The following is a 17648-nucleotide window of genomic DNA, read 5'->3' on the forward strand; positions in this document are numbered from 1 at the left end:
TTCCTCCGCCCAAGCGAGCAACATCTGAAGGCCCTTATGCACGAAAGGATGTTGTAGAAGCAAGAAGGTTCCCTGCTGACAGCAGAAAAGATGCTCCTCTCTCGAAGCGTGTACAAGATGACACTCAAGCTACTCCATTATATGATGATGATGATACCAACCAGGAAGCCAGAGAAACTGCATCTGCACCAAGGCAAACAAGGGCTCAAGATCCATATGATACCTCTGAAGGAATAGGAACTGACCACTTTTCATCATCTAGACCACATCCTGTCAATGCTCCACATGATGCTGTTCCTCCACCCAAGCAAGCAGCATCTGAAGGCTCTCAACGTGCAACCACACCATACCTAGCTGCTCAAGAGGTCTTCCAGCAGGGTAGGAAAAGTCCTGCATCAAGGCCAATAGTGCCTCATGATGCCCAAGGCAGCACTGAAGAAGAAGAGACTGTGGAATCATCATCCAAAGCACATCCATTGGATTCTCATCTGGCTGATGTTCGTCCACCTAACCAATTTTCGGATGAAGATGGTTATGGTGCAATGGCACCATTGCAAACAGGAGATACAGATGGTCCATATAATGAGAAGCGAGATAGAGGCGCTGCTGCTCCAAAGCGGATGATGTCTCCAGATGCCTTTGAAGAAACGAAGATGACTGATTCTGCATCATTTGAAGCACAAACACCAGATCATCGGCAAGCTGATGCTCCTCCACAAAAGCAACGGCCAACTGAAGATCCTCAAACTATTGCTTCACCATCCAAGAAAAGATATTCTGATGATGAAGATACGGCCAAACAAGCTAAGCATGCTCATCAGAAACTGCAGTCTGAGCAGTGGCATGCTGCTACAACTGGTTTGAGTAACCTAAAGGGAGAAACTGATGATTTTATGCCTCCTACTCAACAAGAAAAACCTAGCAAAGATGTGCAACATATCTCATCACGAGATGCAGAACAAGCAAACACTCGGCCTCTTGCACAAGAACCAGTAGGCATGGATGGACAACTGGTGCAAGGACCAGAAAGGATAGCTCGAACATCCCCAACAAGATATCCAAGAGCTGAAGAAACCAGCAAACAACCTAGAGCCCCTGCTTCTATACCAACACATATAGCAGCTCAAGATGCTAGGGATGTCTTTAGAGAGTCAAAGGTTGCTGATTCCACACCATTGCAAAAGCGATACCCTGATGCCAAAGATGTTGCCAAGAAATCAAAAGTTACCTTTGAAGAAACAAAACATTCTGATTCTGCACCATCACGAGGGCAACCTTTGGATTCTCAGAGAGCTGATGCTCCATCATGGAAGAAAGAAGCTGCTGATGCTCCATCACGAGGGCAACCTTTCTATTCTCAGAGAGCTGATTCTCCATCATGGAAGAAAGAAGCAACTGAAGATCCTCGTTCAACTGCACCAGTCAAAAAGAGACACTCCGATGTGGAAGACACCACCAAACAATCTAGGGATAATGGTTTTAAGCCAAGGCAAATTGTGGGTCAAGATGCTCAAGGCACCTACAAAGAAACAAAGCCCAGTGATCCTGTGTCATATAGAGAACAACAATCTTCAGATACTTGGCAAGCTGCGCCCACTCTAAGAGAGAAAATAACAACTGAAGGTGGTCCCAGTGTGACCCCACCATCTAAAAGAAGGTCTCCAAGTGATGAAGACACTATCAAGCAACCTAGGGGCACTGCTCCAGCACCTAGGCGGACAACTTCTCATGATGCTGATGTGACATTTCAAGATTCAAAGCCTGCTGATTCCATGTCATCTAGGGAGCAGCCTTTGAGATCAAGACAAGAGGTTGAAGATTCTCGTAGCAAAACTTCAGCATTTGACAAGACTCGTGCTTATGTTGAAGATAGCACTAGGCAAGCTGCAGACACTGATTTTGGGCCAAGGCAGAATGGAGATGAAGACACTGAAGACATCACTGAAGAAAAAAAGGTTGCTGATTCTGCACCATCTGTCAGAGCAAGACACACTTACACCCCACGAACTGCACGTCCTCTGTCACAGCTAGCAGAAGAGGAAGAAGATGCCCAGGATAAATACAGAGAAGGTAGAGAAACTGCACGTCCTCTGTCACAGCAAGCACAAGAGGAAGAAGATGCCCACGATAAAGACAGAGAAGGTAGAGAAACTGTTTCTGCACCAAAGAAAATGGTGTCCAGAGATGCTCATGACACATATGGAGAAAGAAGGACTCCCCATTCTACATCCACCTCACCCACACCATCCAAAGCACAACCTGCAGATTCTCGGAGCCCTATCAAGGTGGAGAGACCACGTTCTGTTTATGAGGAGGACCATCTCGTTGGCCAAGATAGCCATAAGCAACCTCAAACCCTCCCAACTGGTGGGAGAGCAGATGGCTCTACACCAAAGCATCAACAAGATCCTGTGGTTCCATCTATTTCTGAAGAGAAATCAAGTACTCCTCCAGCTCCACCAAGAGCAAGAGTTCGTGATGTTCATCCTGCTGAAGAGCCATTTAAAGGAGACATTGTTGATGACCGAAAAGGAGCACCACCTCTATTGGGCCAAGAACCAACTTCCCAAGTCCAACGTGCCACAGAACTGTCACAGAAAGCAGCTCCTGATGGTGAACTGTCCACCATTGATCAATGGCGGCGCACATCTGTGCCATTACAAGGTGGTGATGTGCTGGGTGGGTCTACCATTGATCAAAAGCCAACACCAATGAGTGAGCAATCAATACCCAGTGCTCGGCGTGCCAATGAGATGGTCAAAAAAGAGCAAAGAATGGTACCGCCTGCACGAACAGGAGCACAAACACCCGATGTTCAGCGTGCTCCATCATCATTCTCAAGAGCTGACACGTCTGAAAGAGATGGAGAGCCGGTACAAATGCAAGCACCTACTCAGCATGCTCGTCCTACTTCAGTGCCTACCAGAAGAGCAATTCCTGATGCTCGTGACACTAGTGATCAAGAGTTTGCAAACAAATCTGATGCCCAAAGATGGAATGCCTTGAAAGCTAAGCATGATTTAGCCATGACCAGTGAAGATGATCGGAATGCTAGTCCATCAACTCATGCTGCTGCTGTTGACAACAAGACAGCATTGCCTGCTAGTGAAGCACAAAGTTCAGGCACTTGGCCCGGTTCAACAGGTACACCCGTAAATGCTCAACCTACCAGTGACGATGCACGTGTCGGAAGATTTCCACGTGATCAAGGGGCACAACCACCTGAATCAACTCAAGCACAACCCCCTTTTGATGCTCCACATGACTCTGTATCAACCCAAGATGTACCTCGTGACACCTTGGGCAAAACCAAATCTGCCAAACCAAGTTCAACTGAAGGCATGACACCTACAGCTGGACCAGCGCCAACTTTGAAGGCCCGACTTGCTGAACAGAAATCTGCTCCATCAGGTGACTCTTAAGTATATATTGACTAAAATATGAACCTTCTAACTGACCAAGCGAGGATTAGAAACATGAAAATATCGTCAAAGTTAATTGTTTGCTTCATGAATTTCAGATCAACAATTAGCTCGTGCTGCACAACCAACTTCAACTGAAGGCATGCCACCTACAGCTGGACCACAGCCAACTTTCAAGGCCCAACTTGCTGAACAGAAATTTGCCCCATCAGGTGACTAGTTATTCTTAAGTATCGATTAAAATATGAACCTTCTAACTGACCAAGGGAGGATTAGGAACATGAAAATATTGTCAAAGCTAATTGTTCGTTTCATCAACTTCAGATAAAAAAGTAGCTCGTGCTGCGCCTGAATCAAGTAAAGAAGGTACTGGTTTTTCTGCACCCGAGAAACCACAGACAATTTTTCGTCAAGAAGCAAGACCATCTGCGCCAATCACAAAACAAGTTCCATCCTCAGATGCCCACCATGATACCAGGAAAATCAAGCATGTCACCCTTGATAATTTCCCCCCTGATGTTTCACCAATACCACCTTTTCCAAGTCGTGAGCAAGTTCCTCATGCACCACAAACATTCCCTAATAAAAAAGACATGGCACCTGCACCAGCCACAAAGGACTCTCTAGCCCCAGATACCCAAATTGCTTCAGAAAATGTTCAGGAAGCCATTCCTGACAATTATCGCACTGATGAGTTAACAGTGCCACTTGTCTCGAGTGGAAAACAAGGTTCCTATGCTGGACCCTTTACTGAACCACAGGAAGGACCATCTCCTGATGCTCATGGTGCTGCAGATGACAAGGACATAACTAAATATCCATCTGAGAGTTATGTTCGTCCCACCAGTGGTAGCGATGTATTTCCTGCTGTGAAGAAATCTGCCCCATCAGGTAACCAGATTCTCTTTCAAGTTGAAAAACAGTGCACCTTCTAGGATCCTAAAGCTACCCTTCTCAAAACTAAATATCCTGCTACGTACTGACATCTCTTCTTGCTTTTTAGATCAAGATTCAATTCAGTCTGCACAACAATCTTCCTCAGCTGAGACTAGGAAAGAAGAGACTATCGTTTCTGCAGCTGGACCGACACTGCCCACAACCATCGGTAAAGACACACAAGGTTCTCGGCGCCCTATCAAGGCGGAGAGAACACCTTCTGCTTATCAGGAGGACCATTTTGTTGCCCAAGACAGCCATGAGCAACCTCAAACCCTCCCAACTGGTGGCAGAGCAGATGATTCTACACCAAAGCGTCAACAAGATCCTAAAGATAAATCAAGTACTCCTCCAGCTCCACCCAGAGCAAGAGTTCGTGAGCCTTTTAGAGACACTGTCGATGACCAAAAAGGAGCACCACTATTGGGCCAAGAACCAACTTCCCAAGTCCAACGTGCCACTGAGCTTTCACAGGAGGAAGCAGCTCCTGATGGAGATATGTCCAGCAAACCTTCCACCATTGATCAATGGCGGCGCACATCTGTCCCGTTACAAGGTATAACTCCCAATTCTGGTGATGATGTGCTGGGTGGGTCTACCATTGATCAAAAGCCAACACCAATGAGTCAACAATCAATACCCAGTGCTCGGGGTGCCAGTGAGATGGTAGAAAAAGATCAAAGAATGGCACCACCTCCACGACCAGGAGCACGAGCACCCGATGTTCTGAGCGCTCCGTCATCATTCTCAGCAACTGACACAGCTGAGAGAGATGGAGAACCAGTACAAATGCAAGCACCAACTCTGCATGATCAAGGGGCACAACCACGTGACTCAGTATCAACCCAAGATGTACCTAGTGACTCCTTGGACAAAACCAATGTTGCCAAATCAACTTCAACTGAAGGCAAGGCAGCAGCTCCAACTTTTAAGGCCCAGCTTGCTGAAGAGAAATTTGCTCCATCAGGTGACCAGTTTCTCTTAAGTATTAACTGAAATGTGAACCTTCTAGGTCAACGAGGGAGGATTAGGAACATGAAAATATCGTCAAAGCTAATTGTTTTCTTCATGAATTTTAGATAAAAAATTAGCTCGTGCTGCACGACCAACTTCAACTGAAGGCATGACACCTACAGCTGGACCAGCGCCAACTTCGAAGGCCCAACTTCCTGAGCAGAAATTTGCTCCATCAGGTGACTAGTTACTCTCAAGCATTGGCTAAAATATATAAACTTTCTAACTGACCAAGGGGGATTAGAAACATGAAAGATCGTCAAAGCTAATTGTTTGCTTCATGAATTTCAGATAAAAAACCTGAGAAACCACAGACAATTTTTCGTCAAGAAGCGAGACCATCTGCGCCAATCACAAAACAAGTTCCATCCTCAGATGCCCATCTTGATACTAGGAAAATCCAGCAAGTCACCCTTGATAATGTTCCCACTGATGATTCATCAATACCACCTTTTCCAAGTCATGACCAAGTTTCCCATGCACCACAAGCATTCCCTAGTAAAAATGACAGGGCACCTGCACCAGGCACAAAGGACTCTCCAGCCTCAGATACCCAAATTGCTTCAGCAAAAGTCCAGGAAACTATGCCTGACAATTATCGCACTGATGAGTTAACAGTGCCATCTGTCTCAAGTGAAAAGCAAGGTTCCTATGCTGGATCTTCTACCGAACCACATGAAGGATCATCTCCTGATGCTTATGGTGCCACAGATGGCAAGGACATAACTAAATATCCATCTAGGCAAGCACCAGTTTTAGAATATAGGCCTGATTCAACACCAGCTGATAGTTATGTTCGTCCCATCAGTGGTAGCGAAGTATTTCCTGCAGTAAAGAAATCTGCCCCATCAGGTAACCAGATTCCCTTTCAAGTTGGAAAACAGTACACCTTCTAGCATCCTCAAGCTACCTTTCTCAAAACTAAATATCATGCTACTTTCTGACATCGCTTCTTGCATTTTAGATCAAGATTCAATTCAGTCTGCCCAACAACCTTCTCCAGCTGAGACTAGGAAAGAAGAGACTATCTTTGCTGCAGCTGGACCGACATTTCCAACAACCGTCAGTAAAGACACACAAGTTTCTCGGCGCCCTATCAAGGCGGAGAGATCACCTTCTGCTTATCAGGAGGACCATCTTGTTGCCCAAGACAGCCATGAGCAACCTCAAACCCTCCCAACTGGTGGCAGAGCAGATGATTCTACACCAAAGCGTCAACAAGATCCTAAAGATAAATCAAGTACTCCTCCAGCTCCACCCAGAGCAAGAGTTCGTGATGAACATCCTACTGAAGAACCTTTTAATGGAGACACTGTTGATGAGCAAAAAGGAGCATCACCTCTATTGGGCCAAGAACCAACTTCCCAAGTCCAACGTGCCACTGAACTATCACAGGAAGCAGCTCCCGATGGAGATATGTCCAGCAAACCTTCCACCATTGGTCAATGGCAGCGCACGTCTGTGCCTTTACAAGGTATAACTCCTAATTCTGGTGATGATGTGCTGGGTGGGTCTACCATTGATCAAAAGCCAACACCAATAAGTCAACAATCAATACCCAGTACTCGGGGTGCCAGTGAGATGGTAGAAAAAGATCAAAGAATGGCACCACCTGCACGACCAGGAGCACGAACACCCGATGTTCTGAGCGCTCCGTCATCATTCTCAGCAACTGACACAGCTGAGAGAGATGGAGAACCAGTACAAATGCAAGCACCAACTCTGCATGATCAAGGGGCACAACCACCTGAATCAACTCAAGCACAATCACCTTTTGATGCTCCACGTGACTCGGTATCAACCCAAGATGTACCTAGTGATGCCTTGGACAAAACCAATGTTGCAAAACCAACTTCAACTGAAGGCAAGGCACCAGCGCCAACTTCGAAGGCCCAGCTTGCTGAAGAGAAATTTGCTCCATCAGGTGACCAGTTTCTCTTAAGTATTGACTAAAATGTGAACCTTCTAGGTCAGCGAGGGAGAGTTAGGAACATGAAAATAGCGTTAAAGCTAATTGTTTGCTTCATGAATTTCAGATAAAAAATTAGCTCGTGCCACACGACCAACTTCAACTGAAAGCATGACACCTGCAGCTGGACCAGCGCCAACTTCGAAGGCTCAACTTTCTGAACAGAATTTTGCTCCATCAGGTGACTCGTTACTCCCAAGCATTGGCTAAAATATGAACCTTCTAACAGACCAAGGGAGAATTAGAAACATGAAAGATCGTCAAAGCTAATTGTTTGCTTCATGAATTTCAGATAAAAAACCTGAGAAACCACAGACAATTTTTCGTCAAGAAGCGAGACCATCTGCGCCAATCACAAAACAAGTTCCATCCTCAGATGCCCATCATGATACTAGGAAAATCCAGCAATTCACCCTTGATAATGTTCCCACTGATGATTCATCAATACCACCTTTTCCAAGTCATGACCAAGTTTCCCATGCACCACAAGCATTCCCTAGTAAAAAAGACAGGGCACCTGCACCAGGCACAACGGACTCCCCTGCCTCAAATACCCTAATTGCTTCAGCAAAAGTCCAGGAAACTATGCCTGACAATTATCGCACTGATGAGTCAACAGTGCCATCTGTCTCAAGTGAAAAACAAGGTTCCTATGCTGGATCCTCTACTGAACCACATGTAGGATCATCTCCTGATGCTTATGGTGCTGCAGATGACAAGGACATGACTAAATATCCATCTAGGCAAGCACCAGTTTTACAATATAGGCCTGATTCAACACCAGCTGATAGTTATGTTCGTCCCATCAGTGGTAGCGAAGTATTTCCTGCTGTAAAGAAATCTGCCCCATCAGGTAACCAGATTCTCTTTCAAGTTGGAAAACAACACACCTTCTAGCATCCTCAAGCCACCTTTCTCAAAACTAAATATCGTGCTACTTACTGACATCGCTTCTTACATTTTAGATCAAAATTCAATTCAGTCTGCAAAACAACCTTCCCCAGCTGAGACCAAGAAAGAAGAGACTATCGTTGCTGCAGCTGAACCGACATTGCCAACAATTGTCGGTAAAGACACAGAAGGCATGAGAGGCACTCCAACCTTGGATTACGAGCCCACGGGAGATAAACGTGCTGATATTCAGAGTGGTAGATCTGATGAAGTAGCCCTTCCAGAACAGAAATCCAGACCCTCAGGTTAGTTATCTCAGTGTGACTATGCAGGCCTATAGATGATTACATGGAGAAAAACTTACTGAAAATACAAAGTTACCCTTGTATAATTTTCTTGCTACTACTAATGCTGGCACTTGCGTTTCAGATCGGGATTCAGCTCGTTCTACGCAATCAAGATCCTCTGCTGAGCCTATGGATAAAGAGCTTAATTATCCAAGTTCTGCGAAACCACTTTCCTCTGCGACACCTGACCAGACAAAGGACTCACAACCTACTATTGGTCAACAAGCGCCTGCACCAGGAACATCTGAATATCCATCCTCAGGTACCCTTCATACTTCAGGGAAATTTCAGGAAGTTGCTCCTGATGATCACCATATTGTTGAATCAATTCCAGGCGAAGGACAAGTTTACCGCACCAAACCTGATTTTGAGCTATCTGAAGGCCCACTCCCTTATTCACGTAGTGTCATAGGTGAAAAGACTATGAGACCTCCATCTAGCCAAGCACAAAGTTCAGACTCAAAACCTGATCCCACCCAAAACCGTGGCGATGACCCTTCCACAAGATCTTTACCCAATCAAGTAGCAAAACAACATGCAGAAACCCAACCACCACCGACTCTCGTGGTTCCATATGACTCCGAATCCACCCAAGATGTAACTTCTGACACCTTAGGCAAAGCCAAGTCACTAAAACCATCCTCTATTGATCAGCAAGCTACAGGCTCAGCATCAACTCCTGACACTCATCTTGGTGGTGCATCAGGGGAATTAGCTCGCCCAGGACAGGAATTACCCTTGAAAGGTAATGGTCTTACTGTGCAAAACAGTGCACCTTTTAGCAAATTTGTAGCTGATTTAACATAATAAAGCTTCATAAAAAACCTGCAGCTCTGATAAAAAAAAATTCCCTTTCGGAATTTCAGATCAAGATTCAGCTAACTCTACACAGAAGTCTCCCTCCAGTGAGCCACAAAAAGAACAGTCCACTGTTGCTGCACCTAATCAATCCAAGGCGTCACAAGCAACTAGTGAAGTACTAACCCCCGCTGATCAAAGCATAGCTCCATCAGGTAATTATCCTTTCTTTAGTCTGGAGAAATAGTGTACCTTCCAGCACACCTACTATTGAACAAGAGCTTTCCTCAAAACTAGCAGTCTCACCACAATTATGCCATTTCTAGGCAGTACTCAGTTCTTCTTTCTGTTTTGCAGAACCACTTTCTGTTGTTGAAAGAAATGAAGAATTTACTGTTGCTGAAGCTGAAGAAAGCAAAGTGTCTCGACCAGTCATCGCTCAGCAAGACATTAAGCATGTACCAGACATTTCAGAACCAGTACTTGATAATGTTTCGACGGAAGAACAATATCAACGTGCTTCTGAGCCACGTGAAGGACCACCTCCTGATGTGCATGGCACCTTCGTTGACAGAAAGACAGCTCCCTCTTCTAGTCAAGCACAACGTCCAGATGCAAAACGTGATGTGCTACCATTGAGTGCCGATGTTGACAAAAAAACAGTCCAACCTTCTAGTCAAGCACAAATTCTACCATCGAGTGTTGATGTTGGTCCTAGCAGTGATGAACAATCAACTACAAGACTTCGACGTGATCAAGAGGCACAGGCGCAGCTACCTGCAGCAACTAAGCAACCACAACCTTTTGAGGCTCCAGTCTACCCTAAATCTAACCAAGATGCCCCTAAGTCCTTCAAACTACCCTCTGGTGATCAAGATGTCATGTCACCTAAAGTGGTGCCAGCATCAGCATCAGACACTCAATTTGGTAAAGTATCCGATGAAATAACTGATGATGGGCAAAACTCCCCTTTGTCAGGTAATCAAGCTCTTTACTCTGATGAGTGTGGACAAATAATTAGTAATTCTAGCAAAGCTATATTTGATTGTGTTTAACATGATTCCTTTAAAAGTTGATTAAATACCTGTTCTGACAGTAAGGCTGTTCCATGCATTTCAGCTCAAGATATAGCTCGTTCTGCACAAAGGCCTTTCTTTGTTGAGCCAACAAAAGAAGATGATATTGTTGCTGCATCCGGTCAAACTAACGAGGCACGGCCTATAAGTGGTCAACGAGGAATAACTCCTACTCCAGACAAACAAAGAATTCCTGATCTGCGTGGTGCTGTTGATGAAAAGATGTCACTTCCATCTAGCCAAGCACAAAACTCAGACATTAGGCCTGATTCAGCACCAATTGGTGGCGATGTTCATCGTACTAGTGGCGATGAACCAGCCACAAGCTCTGTACGTGATTCACAGGCCCGGCCTCCTGCAGGAACTCAGAATGTACCTGCTGGTTTCTTGGAAAAGACCAAGTCACCAAGACCACCCTCCACTGATCAAGAACCTATGGCTAGTCCAGCACCAGCTCCAGATGCTCCGCAAGGTATCGCACTGCATGAAGCAACCATTGCTAAACACAAATTATTAAATTTACTCCACTAAATAATCTGGTCTTTTGGCGCACCTTTTACTCATCAGTTTTACATCAGGCATTTTTTGTGCTATAGAAATTAATCATCTTTACACTGTTAACACTGATCATTGATGTACTGCAGATCAAGATTCAAATCGTTCTTCACCGGTTTCTCCCTCTGTTGTATCAAGGAAAGATGTTGCTAATGCTGATCAAACCAATGTATCACAAGCAGGCCTGCGAGAACCCCCGAGTTCAGATGCTAAACTTCCTTCAGAGGAAATACAAGAATCTAGCCCGGATGCTTATCTCACCAAGTCAGAGAAACCACTTCCTATGAAAGGTAAAACAGTAATGCCCTAGATTTACTACGTATACAGAATTTTGTTTTAGCCCATGATGTTGAATCTAAAATCTCTTACGAGATCATGCTGAACAACGCTAAGGACAATGTAGAAACTTGCTAGACTATTGATGAGTGATCCCTGCTCATTGAAGCTGTAACAATTCAGGCATAAACGATGTAAAATGCATTTGTTCCTTAATTTTTAATGTTAGGACAAACGTGTGTACTTACACAACTAACGGTAATGAAACATTGTTCTCAAATCATATGTACAGATCCAGTTCGGCCTCCACATGAAGCTTCCTTTGATTTATTGAGCGGTGAAAAGCCCACTATGATCAAAGGTGATCAGGCCAGCACAATATCAGATGTCAGTCCCTCAGCCAGCGAAGAAGTTGGTCAATCTGAAAATAGTGCAGTTAAAGGACCACTCCCTGCGGAGTTAGTATCATCATTTCCTCAGAAGAACCTCGAAAAAACATCACCTGAAGAAAAATGGAACCAGCAGCAGCAAACAGACCAGTCCACCACTAGATCATCTGAAGATAACAACATCGAAGCCAGTGGAACTAGAAACCCTAACACCTCAACAACGTCTAGAGATATACAACCTTCACCACTCAAGGAAAGAATGCAGGCAGTTGAAGGATCCAGAAACCAACAACAGTCTGACCAAGCTGTCTTTCAATCAATACAGGATAACAGAGCACAAATTCAAGAAACTAAGGCACGAGACACTGGATTTGACAAGCCTGAAGTGATTAGGCCCGATTCAGCACCAACCAGTGGTGATGCTCATCGTACAAGCGGTGATGGGCCAACTACAAGTTCTTTACGTGATTCACAGGCACAGTCTTCTGCAGGAACTGAGAATGTACCTGCTGTTTACTCGAAAAAGGAGTCACCAAGACCACTCTCCATTGATCAAGAAGTCATGACACCTATGAATAAGCCAACACCAGCTCCAGATTCTCTGCAAGGTACTGCTAAGCAGCCACTGCTAAACACATAAATTTACGCCACTAGTTAATTGGTATTTTCTGTATGCGTCTTTTACTGGCAATTAAGGATCAGGCAATTTTTGCGCAACATAAATAATTACTGTTTCACTGTTAACACTGATAATCAATGTACTGCAGATCAATATTCAAATCATGCTTCACAGTTTACTCCCTCTGCTATATCAAGGAAAAATGTTGCTAATGCTGATAAAACCAATATATCAGAAGCAGGCCTGCAAGGCCCCGCGAGTTCAGATGCTACACTTTCTTCAGAGCAAATACAAGAATCTAGGCCTGATGATTATCTCACCAAGTCAGAGAAAGAACCTCCCATGAAAGGTAAAACTGTAATGCGCTAGACTTATTCAGTAAGAGATTTTTGTTTTAGCCCATAAAGTTACAGCTGAAAACTTTTGCAAGATCATGCTGAACAACACTAAGGAAAATGTGGAAACTCGCTATACTCCGAACGAGCGATCCCTCCTCATTGAACCTGTAGCATAAACCATACACAACACTATTTTGTCTTAATAGAGATAATGATAGCACAAAAATTTTGTACTTCCACAACTAACGGTTTTGTCCTCGTATTACAGGTACAGATCCAGTTCAGCCTCCAGAAGTAGCTGCCTTTGATTTGCCGAGCGATGGGAAACCTACTATGATCAAAGGTGACCAGGTGAATACAATATCAAGTGTCAGTCTCTCAGCCAGCCAGCCAGTTGGTCAGTCTGAAAGTGCAGTTGAAAGACCACTCTCAGATGAGTTAGTATCACCATTTCCTGAAAAACACCTTGAAAAAAGATCACCTGAAGAAAAATCGAACCAGCAGCAGCAAACTGACCAGTCCAGCACTAGATTAACTAAAGATGATAGCATAGAATCCAGTGGAATCGCAAGCCCAAATATCTTGACAACATCCGGAGATATACAACCTTCTCCACTCAAGCAAAACAATCAGGCAGCTGAAAGATCCAGAAAACAACAACAGGCTGACCCTGTCTTTCAATCAACACAGGACAACAAAAGGCAAACTGAAGAAACTGAGGCACAAGACACTGGATCTGACCAGCATGAAGAAATTAATCCTGATTCAGCACCAACCAGTGGTGATGCTAATCGTACAAGTGGTGATGGGCCAGCCACAAGTTCTTTACGTAATTCTCCTGCAGAAACTCAGAACGCACGTGTTGTTTTCTCGAAAAAGATCAAGTCACCAAGACCACCCTCCACTAATCAAGAACTTGTGGCACCTCTGACTAGTCCAGCACCAACTCCAGATACTCCGCAAGGTACCTAAACATAAATTTACTACACTAGATAATCAGTCTTTTGTATGGACAATGTAAGCACCTTTTACTGGACCATCTTAGATCTGACAAATTCTGCACACCTTTAATTAACCAACACTACTCATTGCTGTACTTTGCAGATAAAGATTCAACTCGGTCTCCTCAGTTGCCTCCTCCTGTTGAATCAAGGAGAGATATTGCTAACACCGATCAAACCGATGTATCACCAGCAGGCTTGAGAGAGACCGCAAGTTCAGATGCTATGCCTCCTTCAGAAAAAATACAAGAATCTAGCCCTGATGCTTATCTCTCTAAGTCAGAGAAACCAATTCTTCCTTTGACAGGTAAGAACAGTTATTGTAGATTTATTCAGCGTACAGATTTGTTTTAGCTCACAACCTTGAGAAATTAGTCTGAGCAACAGCAAGGGACAATGTGGGAACTCAGTAGTTCAGACTCCAAACAGAGTTAATCCCTGATCACTGAACCTATGCCAGTTTGGAAATAAACCATATAGAATGCAATTCTACCTTCATAGTTCGCGCGTAATGTTAGGAAAAAAGTCTGTACTTGCACAACTAACGGTCATGAAATTTCTTGCCTCTAAATCAGGTACAGATACAGTTCAGCCTCCAGATGAAGGTTCTTTTGATTTGTCAAGCGATGGGAAGCCCACTATGATCAAAGGTGACCAGGTCAACACAAAATCAAATGTTAGTCTGTCACCCAGCCAAGCAGATGGTCAATCTGAAAATAGTGCAGTTAAAGGACCACCCTCCGATGATTCGGTATCACCATTCCTTCAAAAGAACCTCGAAAGGACATCACCTGAAGAAAAACCGAAGCAGCAGCGCCAATCCAGTAGTAGATCATCTAAAGATGACAGCATAGAAGCCAGTGAAACCGCAAGCCCGAACATCTTAACAACATCTGGAGATATACAACCATCACCTCTCAACCAACCGTCACCTATGAAGGAAAACATTCAGGCAGCTGAGGGATTCAGAAACCAACAACAGGCTGACCAAGATGTTTTTCAACCAAGACAGGACAGCAGAAAGCAAATTGAAGAAACTGAGGGACAAGACACTTCAACTAACTATCCTGAAGACACGAATAGAGCATCTCAAAGGGCTGCTTTGGAACAACAACAGGGAGAAAATGTCCGGAGGGCTCAGCGGCAGAGCAATGACACAAACAATAGCTATGAACCAACTAAAGATGCTCCAAGTATCATCCAGGCAGACAATAAACCTGAGAGCAGCTCGAGAACTCCTGAAGAACCCAGGCAACAAGCACAGACGGAAGGCAAATCTCAAGGTGGCGAAACCAAGGCACCAGCCTCTGAAACCGGGCAGCCTGAAGAAAGCGATCTCTCACCAAGCAATAAGGGCATCACTAGTCCATCCCAGTCAGAAACCTCCGGCAAACTGGAAGACCAAACCTCCTCTGCTACCCGGAACAGAGGCACAAACTCCAGCAAATCGGATGGGTCAACCGGTGGCACGAAGTCCGCCGGCACGGACGATAATGATCCATTGTCATGAATCACAGCGGCATGGCTCCTCAACCGACACATGATGCTGGAGTGCGCCCCTGAATAAATATCAAGGAGAAGTCTGTTTGGGAACTCACTCACCTCTCTGTCTTGTTTTTTCCTGGCTCTGTTTTGTTCAGATAATAAGGCCCGTCCTCTTGTCATCCTCGAATGGGGCCATTGCCATGTACTCCCTCTGTAAACTAATATAAGAGCGTTTAGATCACTAAAATAGTAATCTAAATGCTCTTATATTAGTTTACGGAGGGAGTATTTCTTTTCTGCTCTTTTTGTTGAAAACTGTCGGCTTGTTTGCTCGTGAAAGTGGCTGTATTCTGTCTGATTTTTTGTAATTCTAGAACTGCTACCGGCAGCGTTGTTATTTGCAACCAGTTTCTTCCATTGTGATCAATTGCAGTTGCTGGTTTTTAAGTATATATAGATGTTAATGTAAGCAATGATCCTTGGTCAAACCCAATTCTCCTCGTATGATTAATTGATATTGGGTTCTCTTATCGAATTCACATACGAGGGTGGTTGTGAACACCAATTTTACAGTTCTTGCTGTATCATGAATTTGATGCGTGTGTAGAGTGTCTTGATTGGGCATATGAACTTGGTTTGCTTGATGCGTTTGACTTTTCATCGAAGAAATTTCTGTTAGGTTGCAGTTTTTTTTTGCTAGATAGTAATTTTTTCAGCCTCATGATTTGTATATTTACACAGTATTCGAGCGTTGTTGTTACAGACACTGCAGGAAAAAATAGGTGGAGGCGCTAGAGTGTAACAGCTCAGAAGTTGATATGAACATTCAGGGAACATACTAATGCAGTGGCACGACGAATTCTCTCTTCATGATATATATTAGCAACACTAGGCCAACGAATTATCTTGGTGAAGCAGCAAGCCTGAACGGCGGCCAGTCCATGCCCTCGCCGGCTTGCCTCCCAAAGAGGAAGAGGAGGAGGCCGACGACACATCCGACAACTCTGGGAGTGAGCAGATCTGGCTCGACCGTATTGCGTTTTCGACCGTTACTTCCGTGACGAAGATGGCAAGGGCAAGAGCAACCGTGGGTGAATTTTCTCCGTAGTCATATTTCATAGCTAGTAGAACATATTAATTTTGATAGTCCGATGACATGTATGACAAGTCCCGTATGCTATGTGTGTAGATCCAAATGAATATGCCGTTTTTAACGTTGCACGAAGATTATAAGTAATTGAGAGTCCGAAAAAGGGGCAAGACTGTGGGCGCAAACATTTGAGGGGTGATCATGAACAATCTGCGTACGCGTTGGTGTACTTTGTTGCGTCGTTAAACTATTAAAGGACGTACCATGGTCCTGGTATGGTCGTCCTGTATGGCAGTTTGCAAAGGCCAAACATTCGCTGACAACTCGGTCCTATATGAATCAACATGTGAGTGGATGATTAGAGGACAGTGATATCCACAACCCATCAGGGTTCAAGTCATAGACTTGGCTCTGCTGCTCGCATTTTCATGGATATATTTCAGGCATTTCGGCGATGTGGGTTCAGTGGGAGTAGACGTTTCCGTCGACTACGAAGGAGTTTGTGGCGATTTCATCAATATCAAGATGATGTGTCGGCTCAGTCTTTCGGAGATGCGCATAGAAACATGATGTGCATGCGTGTATTCATAATGACGAGTGTATATGCGTATGTATGAGCATCATTGTCTGTACCGGCCGGCGTAAAAAGAGTCCCACGTGATACCCAGCCTTGATTCAATAGGAGAGGTCGACGGTCAACGGTAGGTCAATGGTGGCCCTGCTACTCTTCCTCGCTCATTACTTGAGTCCCACGTGATACCCAGCCAGCCTTGATTCAACAGGAAAGGTCGACGGTCAACGGCCGCGCGCGCTGCTACTCTTCCACGCTCATTACTTGCACCGCAGTCCAGGCAAACGAAGGCAGGCCAAGCCCTCACGCACGCAATCAACGACGCAAGCACAGCACAGGCAACGTGCGCTGCGTCCGCCCCCTATAAAAGCTCGACCGGGACCAGCCAGCCACCTACACCACCACCAAGTCGACGTAGCAGCCTTCCATTCCGTCTGCAAACGAGACAAGCTTTGCTGGTAGGCAGGATCGGGATGGCGAACGCGGAGGATGCGCCCACGGCCGTGGCGGCGGGTTCTTGCAGGTGGCCGTCCGCGCTGCGCTGGATCCCCACCTCCGCCGACGGCATCGTCGCCGCCGAGAAGCGCCTCCTCTCCCTAGTCAAGTTTGTACTACCAGAACCCCCTCCACTTAATAGTCCATCTTAATTAGTCCACGCAATCAGGATCTCATGTTACTCCCTCTGTTCACAAATGTAAGATAGTAACTTTGTACGTTTGTCCATCTACTCCTTCATATAACAATGCATGAGAGCTCGCCCAATAGTATAACTGACGATAGAAATTATAGGATGACAAGAAGGAACAGTACACAAAAATTTGCACAAATGCAAAAGATAGTTAGGTAAAGAAGTCCCAAACATAAACATAAC

General features: G+C 44.9%; 2 protein-coding genes across 2 annotated transcripts in view; both read left to right on the top strand.

The window, feature by feature from the left end:
• The first annotated feature begins 8 nt into the window (after window positions 1–8).
• On the top strand, window positions 9–15543 carry LOC119311399 (microtubule-associated protein futsch-like). Its single transcript, XM_037587038.1, has 21 exons — window positions 9–3411; window positions 3521–3634; window positions 3747–4313; window positions 4426–5325; window positions 5438–5551; window positions 5664–6224; window positions 6337–7296; window positions 7409–7522; window positions 7634–8194; window positions 8307–8537; window positions 8662–8841; window positions 8914–9324; window positions 9446–9592; window positions 9735–10355; window positions 10497–10925; window positions 11098–11298; window positions 11577–12281; window positions 12441–12641; window positions 12899–13594; window positions 13735–13938; window positions 14207–15543. Exons 1-21 carry the CDS (start codon window positions 543–545, stop codon window positions 15139–15141), a joined length of 11721 nt encoding a protein of 3906 aa, XP_037442935.1. The 5' UTR covers window positions 9–542; the 3' UTR covers window positions 15142–15543.
• Window positions 15544–17250: 1707 nt separating this feature from the next.
• Window positions 17251–17648, top strand: part of LOC119309966 (probable 1-acylglycerol-3-phosphate O-acyltransferase) — a 6253-nt gene continuing 5855 nt past the window's right edge. Inside the window, exon 1 of the mRNA XM_037585854.1 lies at window positions 17251–17381. Within this exon, the coding sequence (XP_037441751.1) occupies window positions 17251–17381 (131 nt within the window). The remainder of the gene's footprint in view (window positions 17382–17648) is intronic.

Source organism: Triticum dicoccoides, chromosome 5B (genome assembly GCF_002162155.2).
Source record: "Triticum dicoccoides isolate Atlit2015 ecotype Zavitan chromosome 5B, WEW_v2.0, whole genome shotgun sequence".
Classification (NCBI taxonomy): Eukaryota; Viridiplantae; Streptophyta; class Magnoliopsida; order Poales; family Poaceae; genus Triticum; species Triticum dicoccoides.

Excerpts from the sequence above, each read along its gene's own strand:
- LOC119311399 (XM_037587038.1), top strand. The coding sequence starts at position 543 with ATGGCACCATTGCAAACAGGAGATACAGATGGTCCATATAATGAGAAG. Across the intron at positions 6,225-6,336 it reads AAAGAAATCTGCCCCATCAG|ATCAAGATTCAATTCAGTCT; the intron begins GTAACCAGATTC and ends CTTGCATTTTAG. Across the intron at positions 10,926-11,097 it reads AGCTCCAGATGCTCCGCAAG|ATCAAGATTCAAATCGTTCT; the intron begins GTATCGCACTGC and ends GATGTACTGCAG.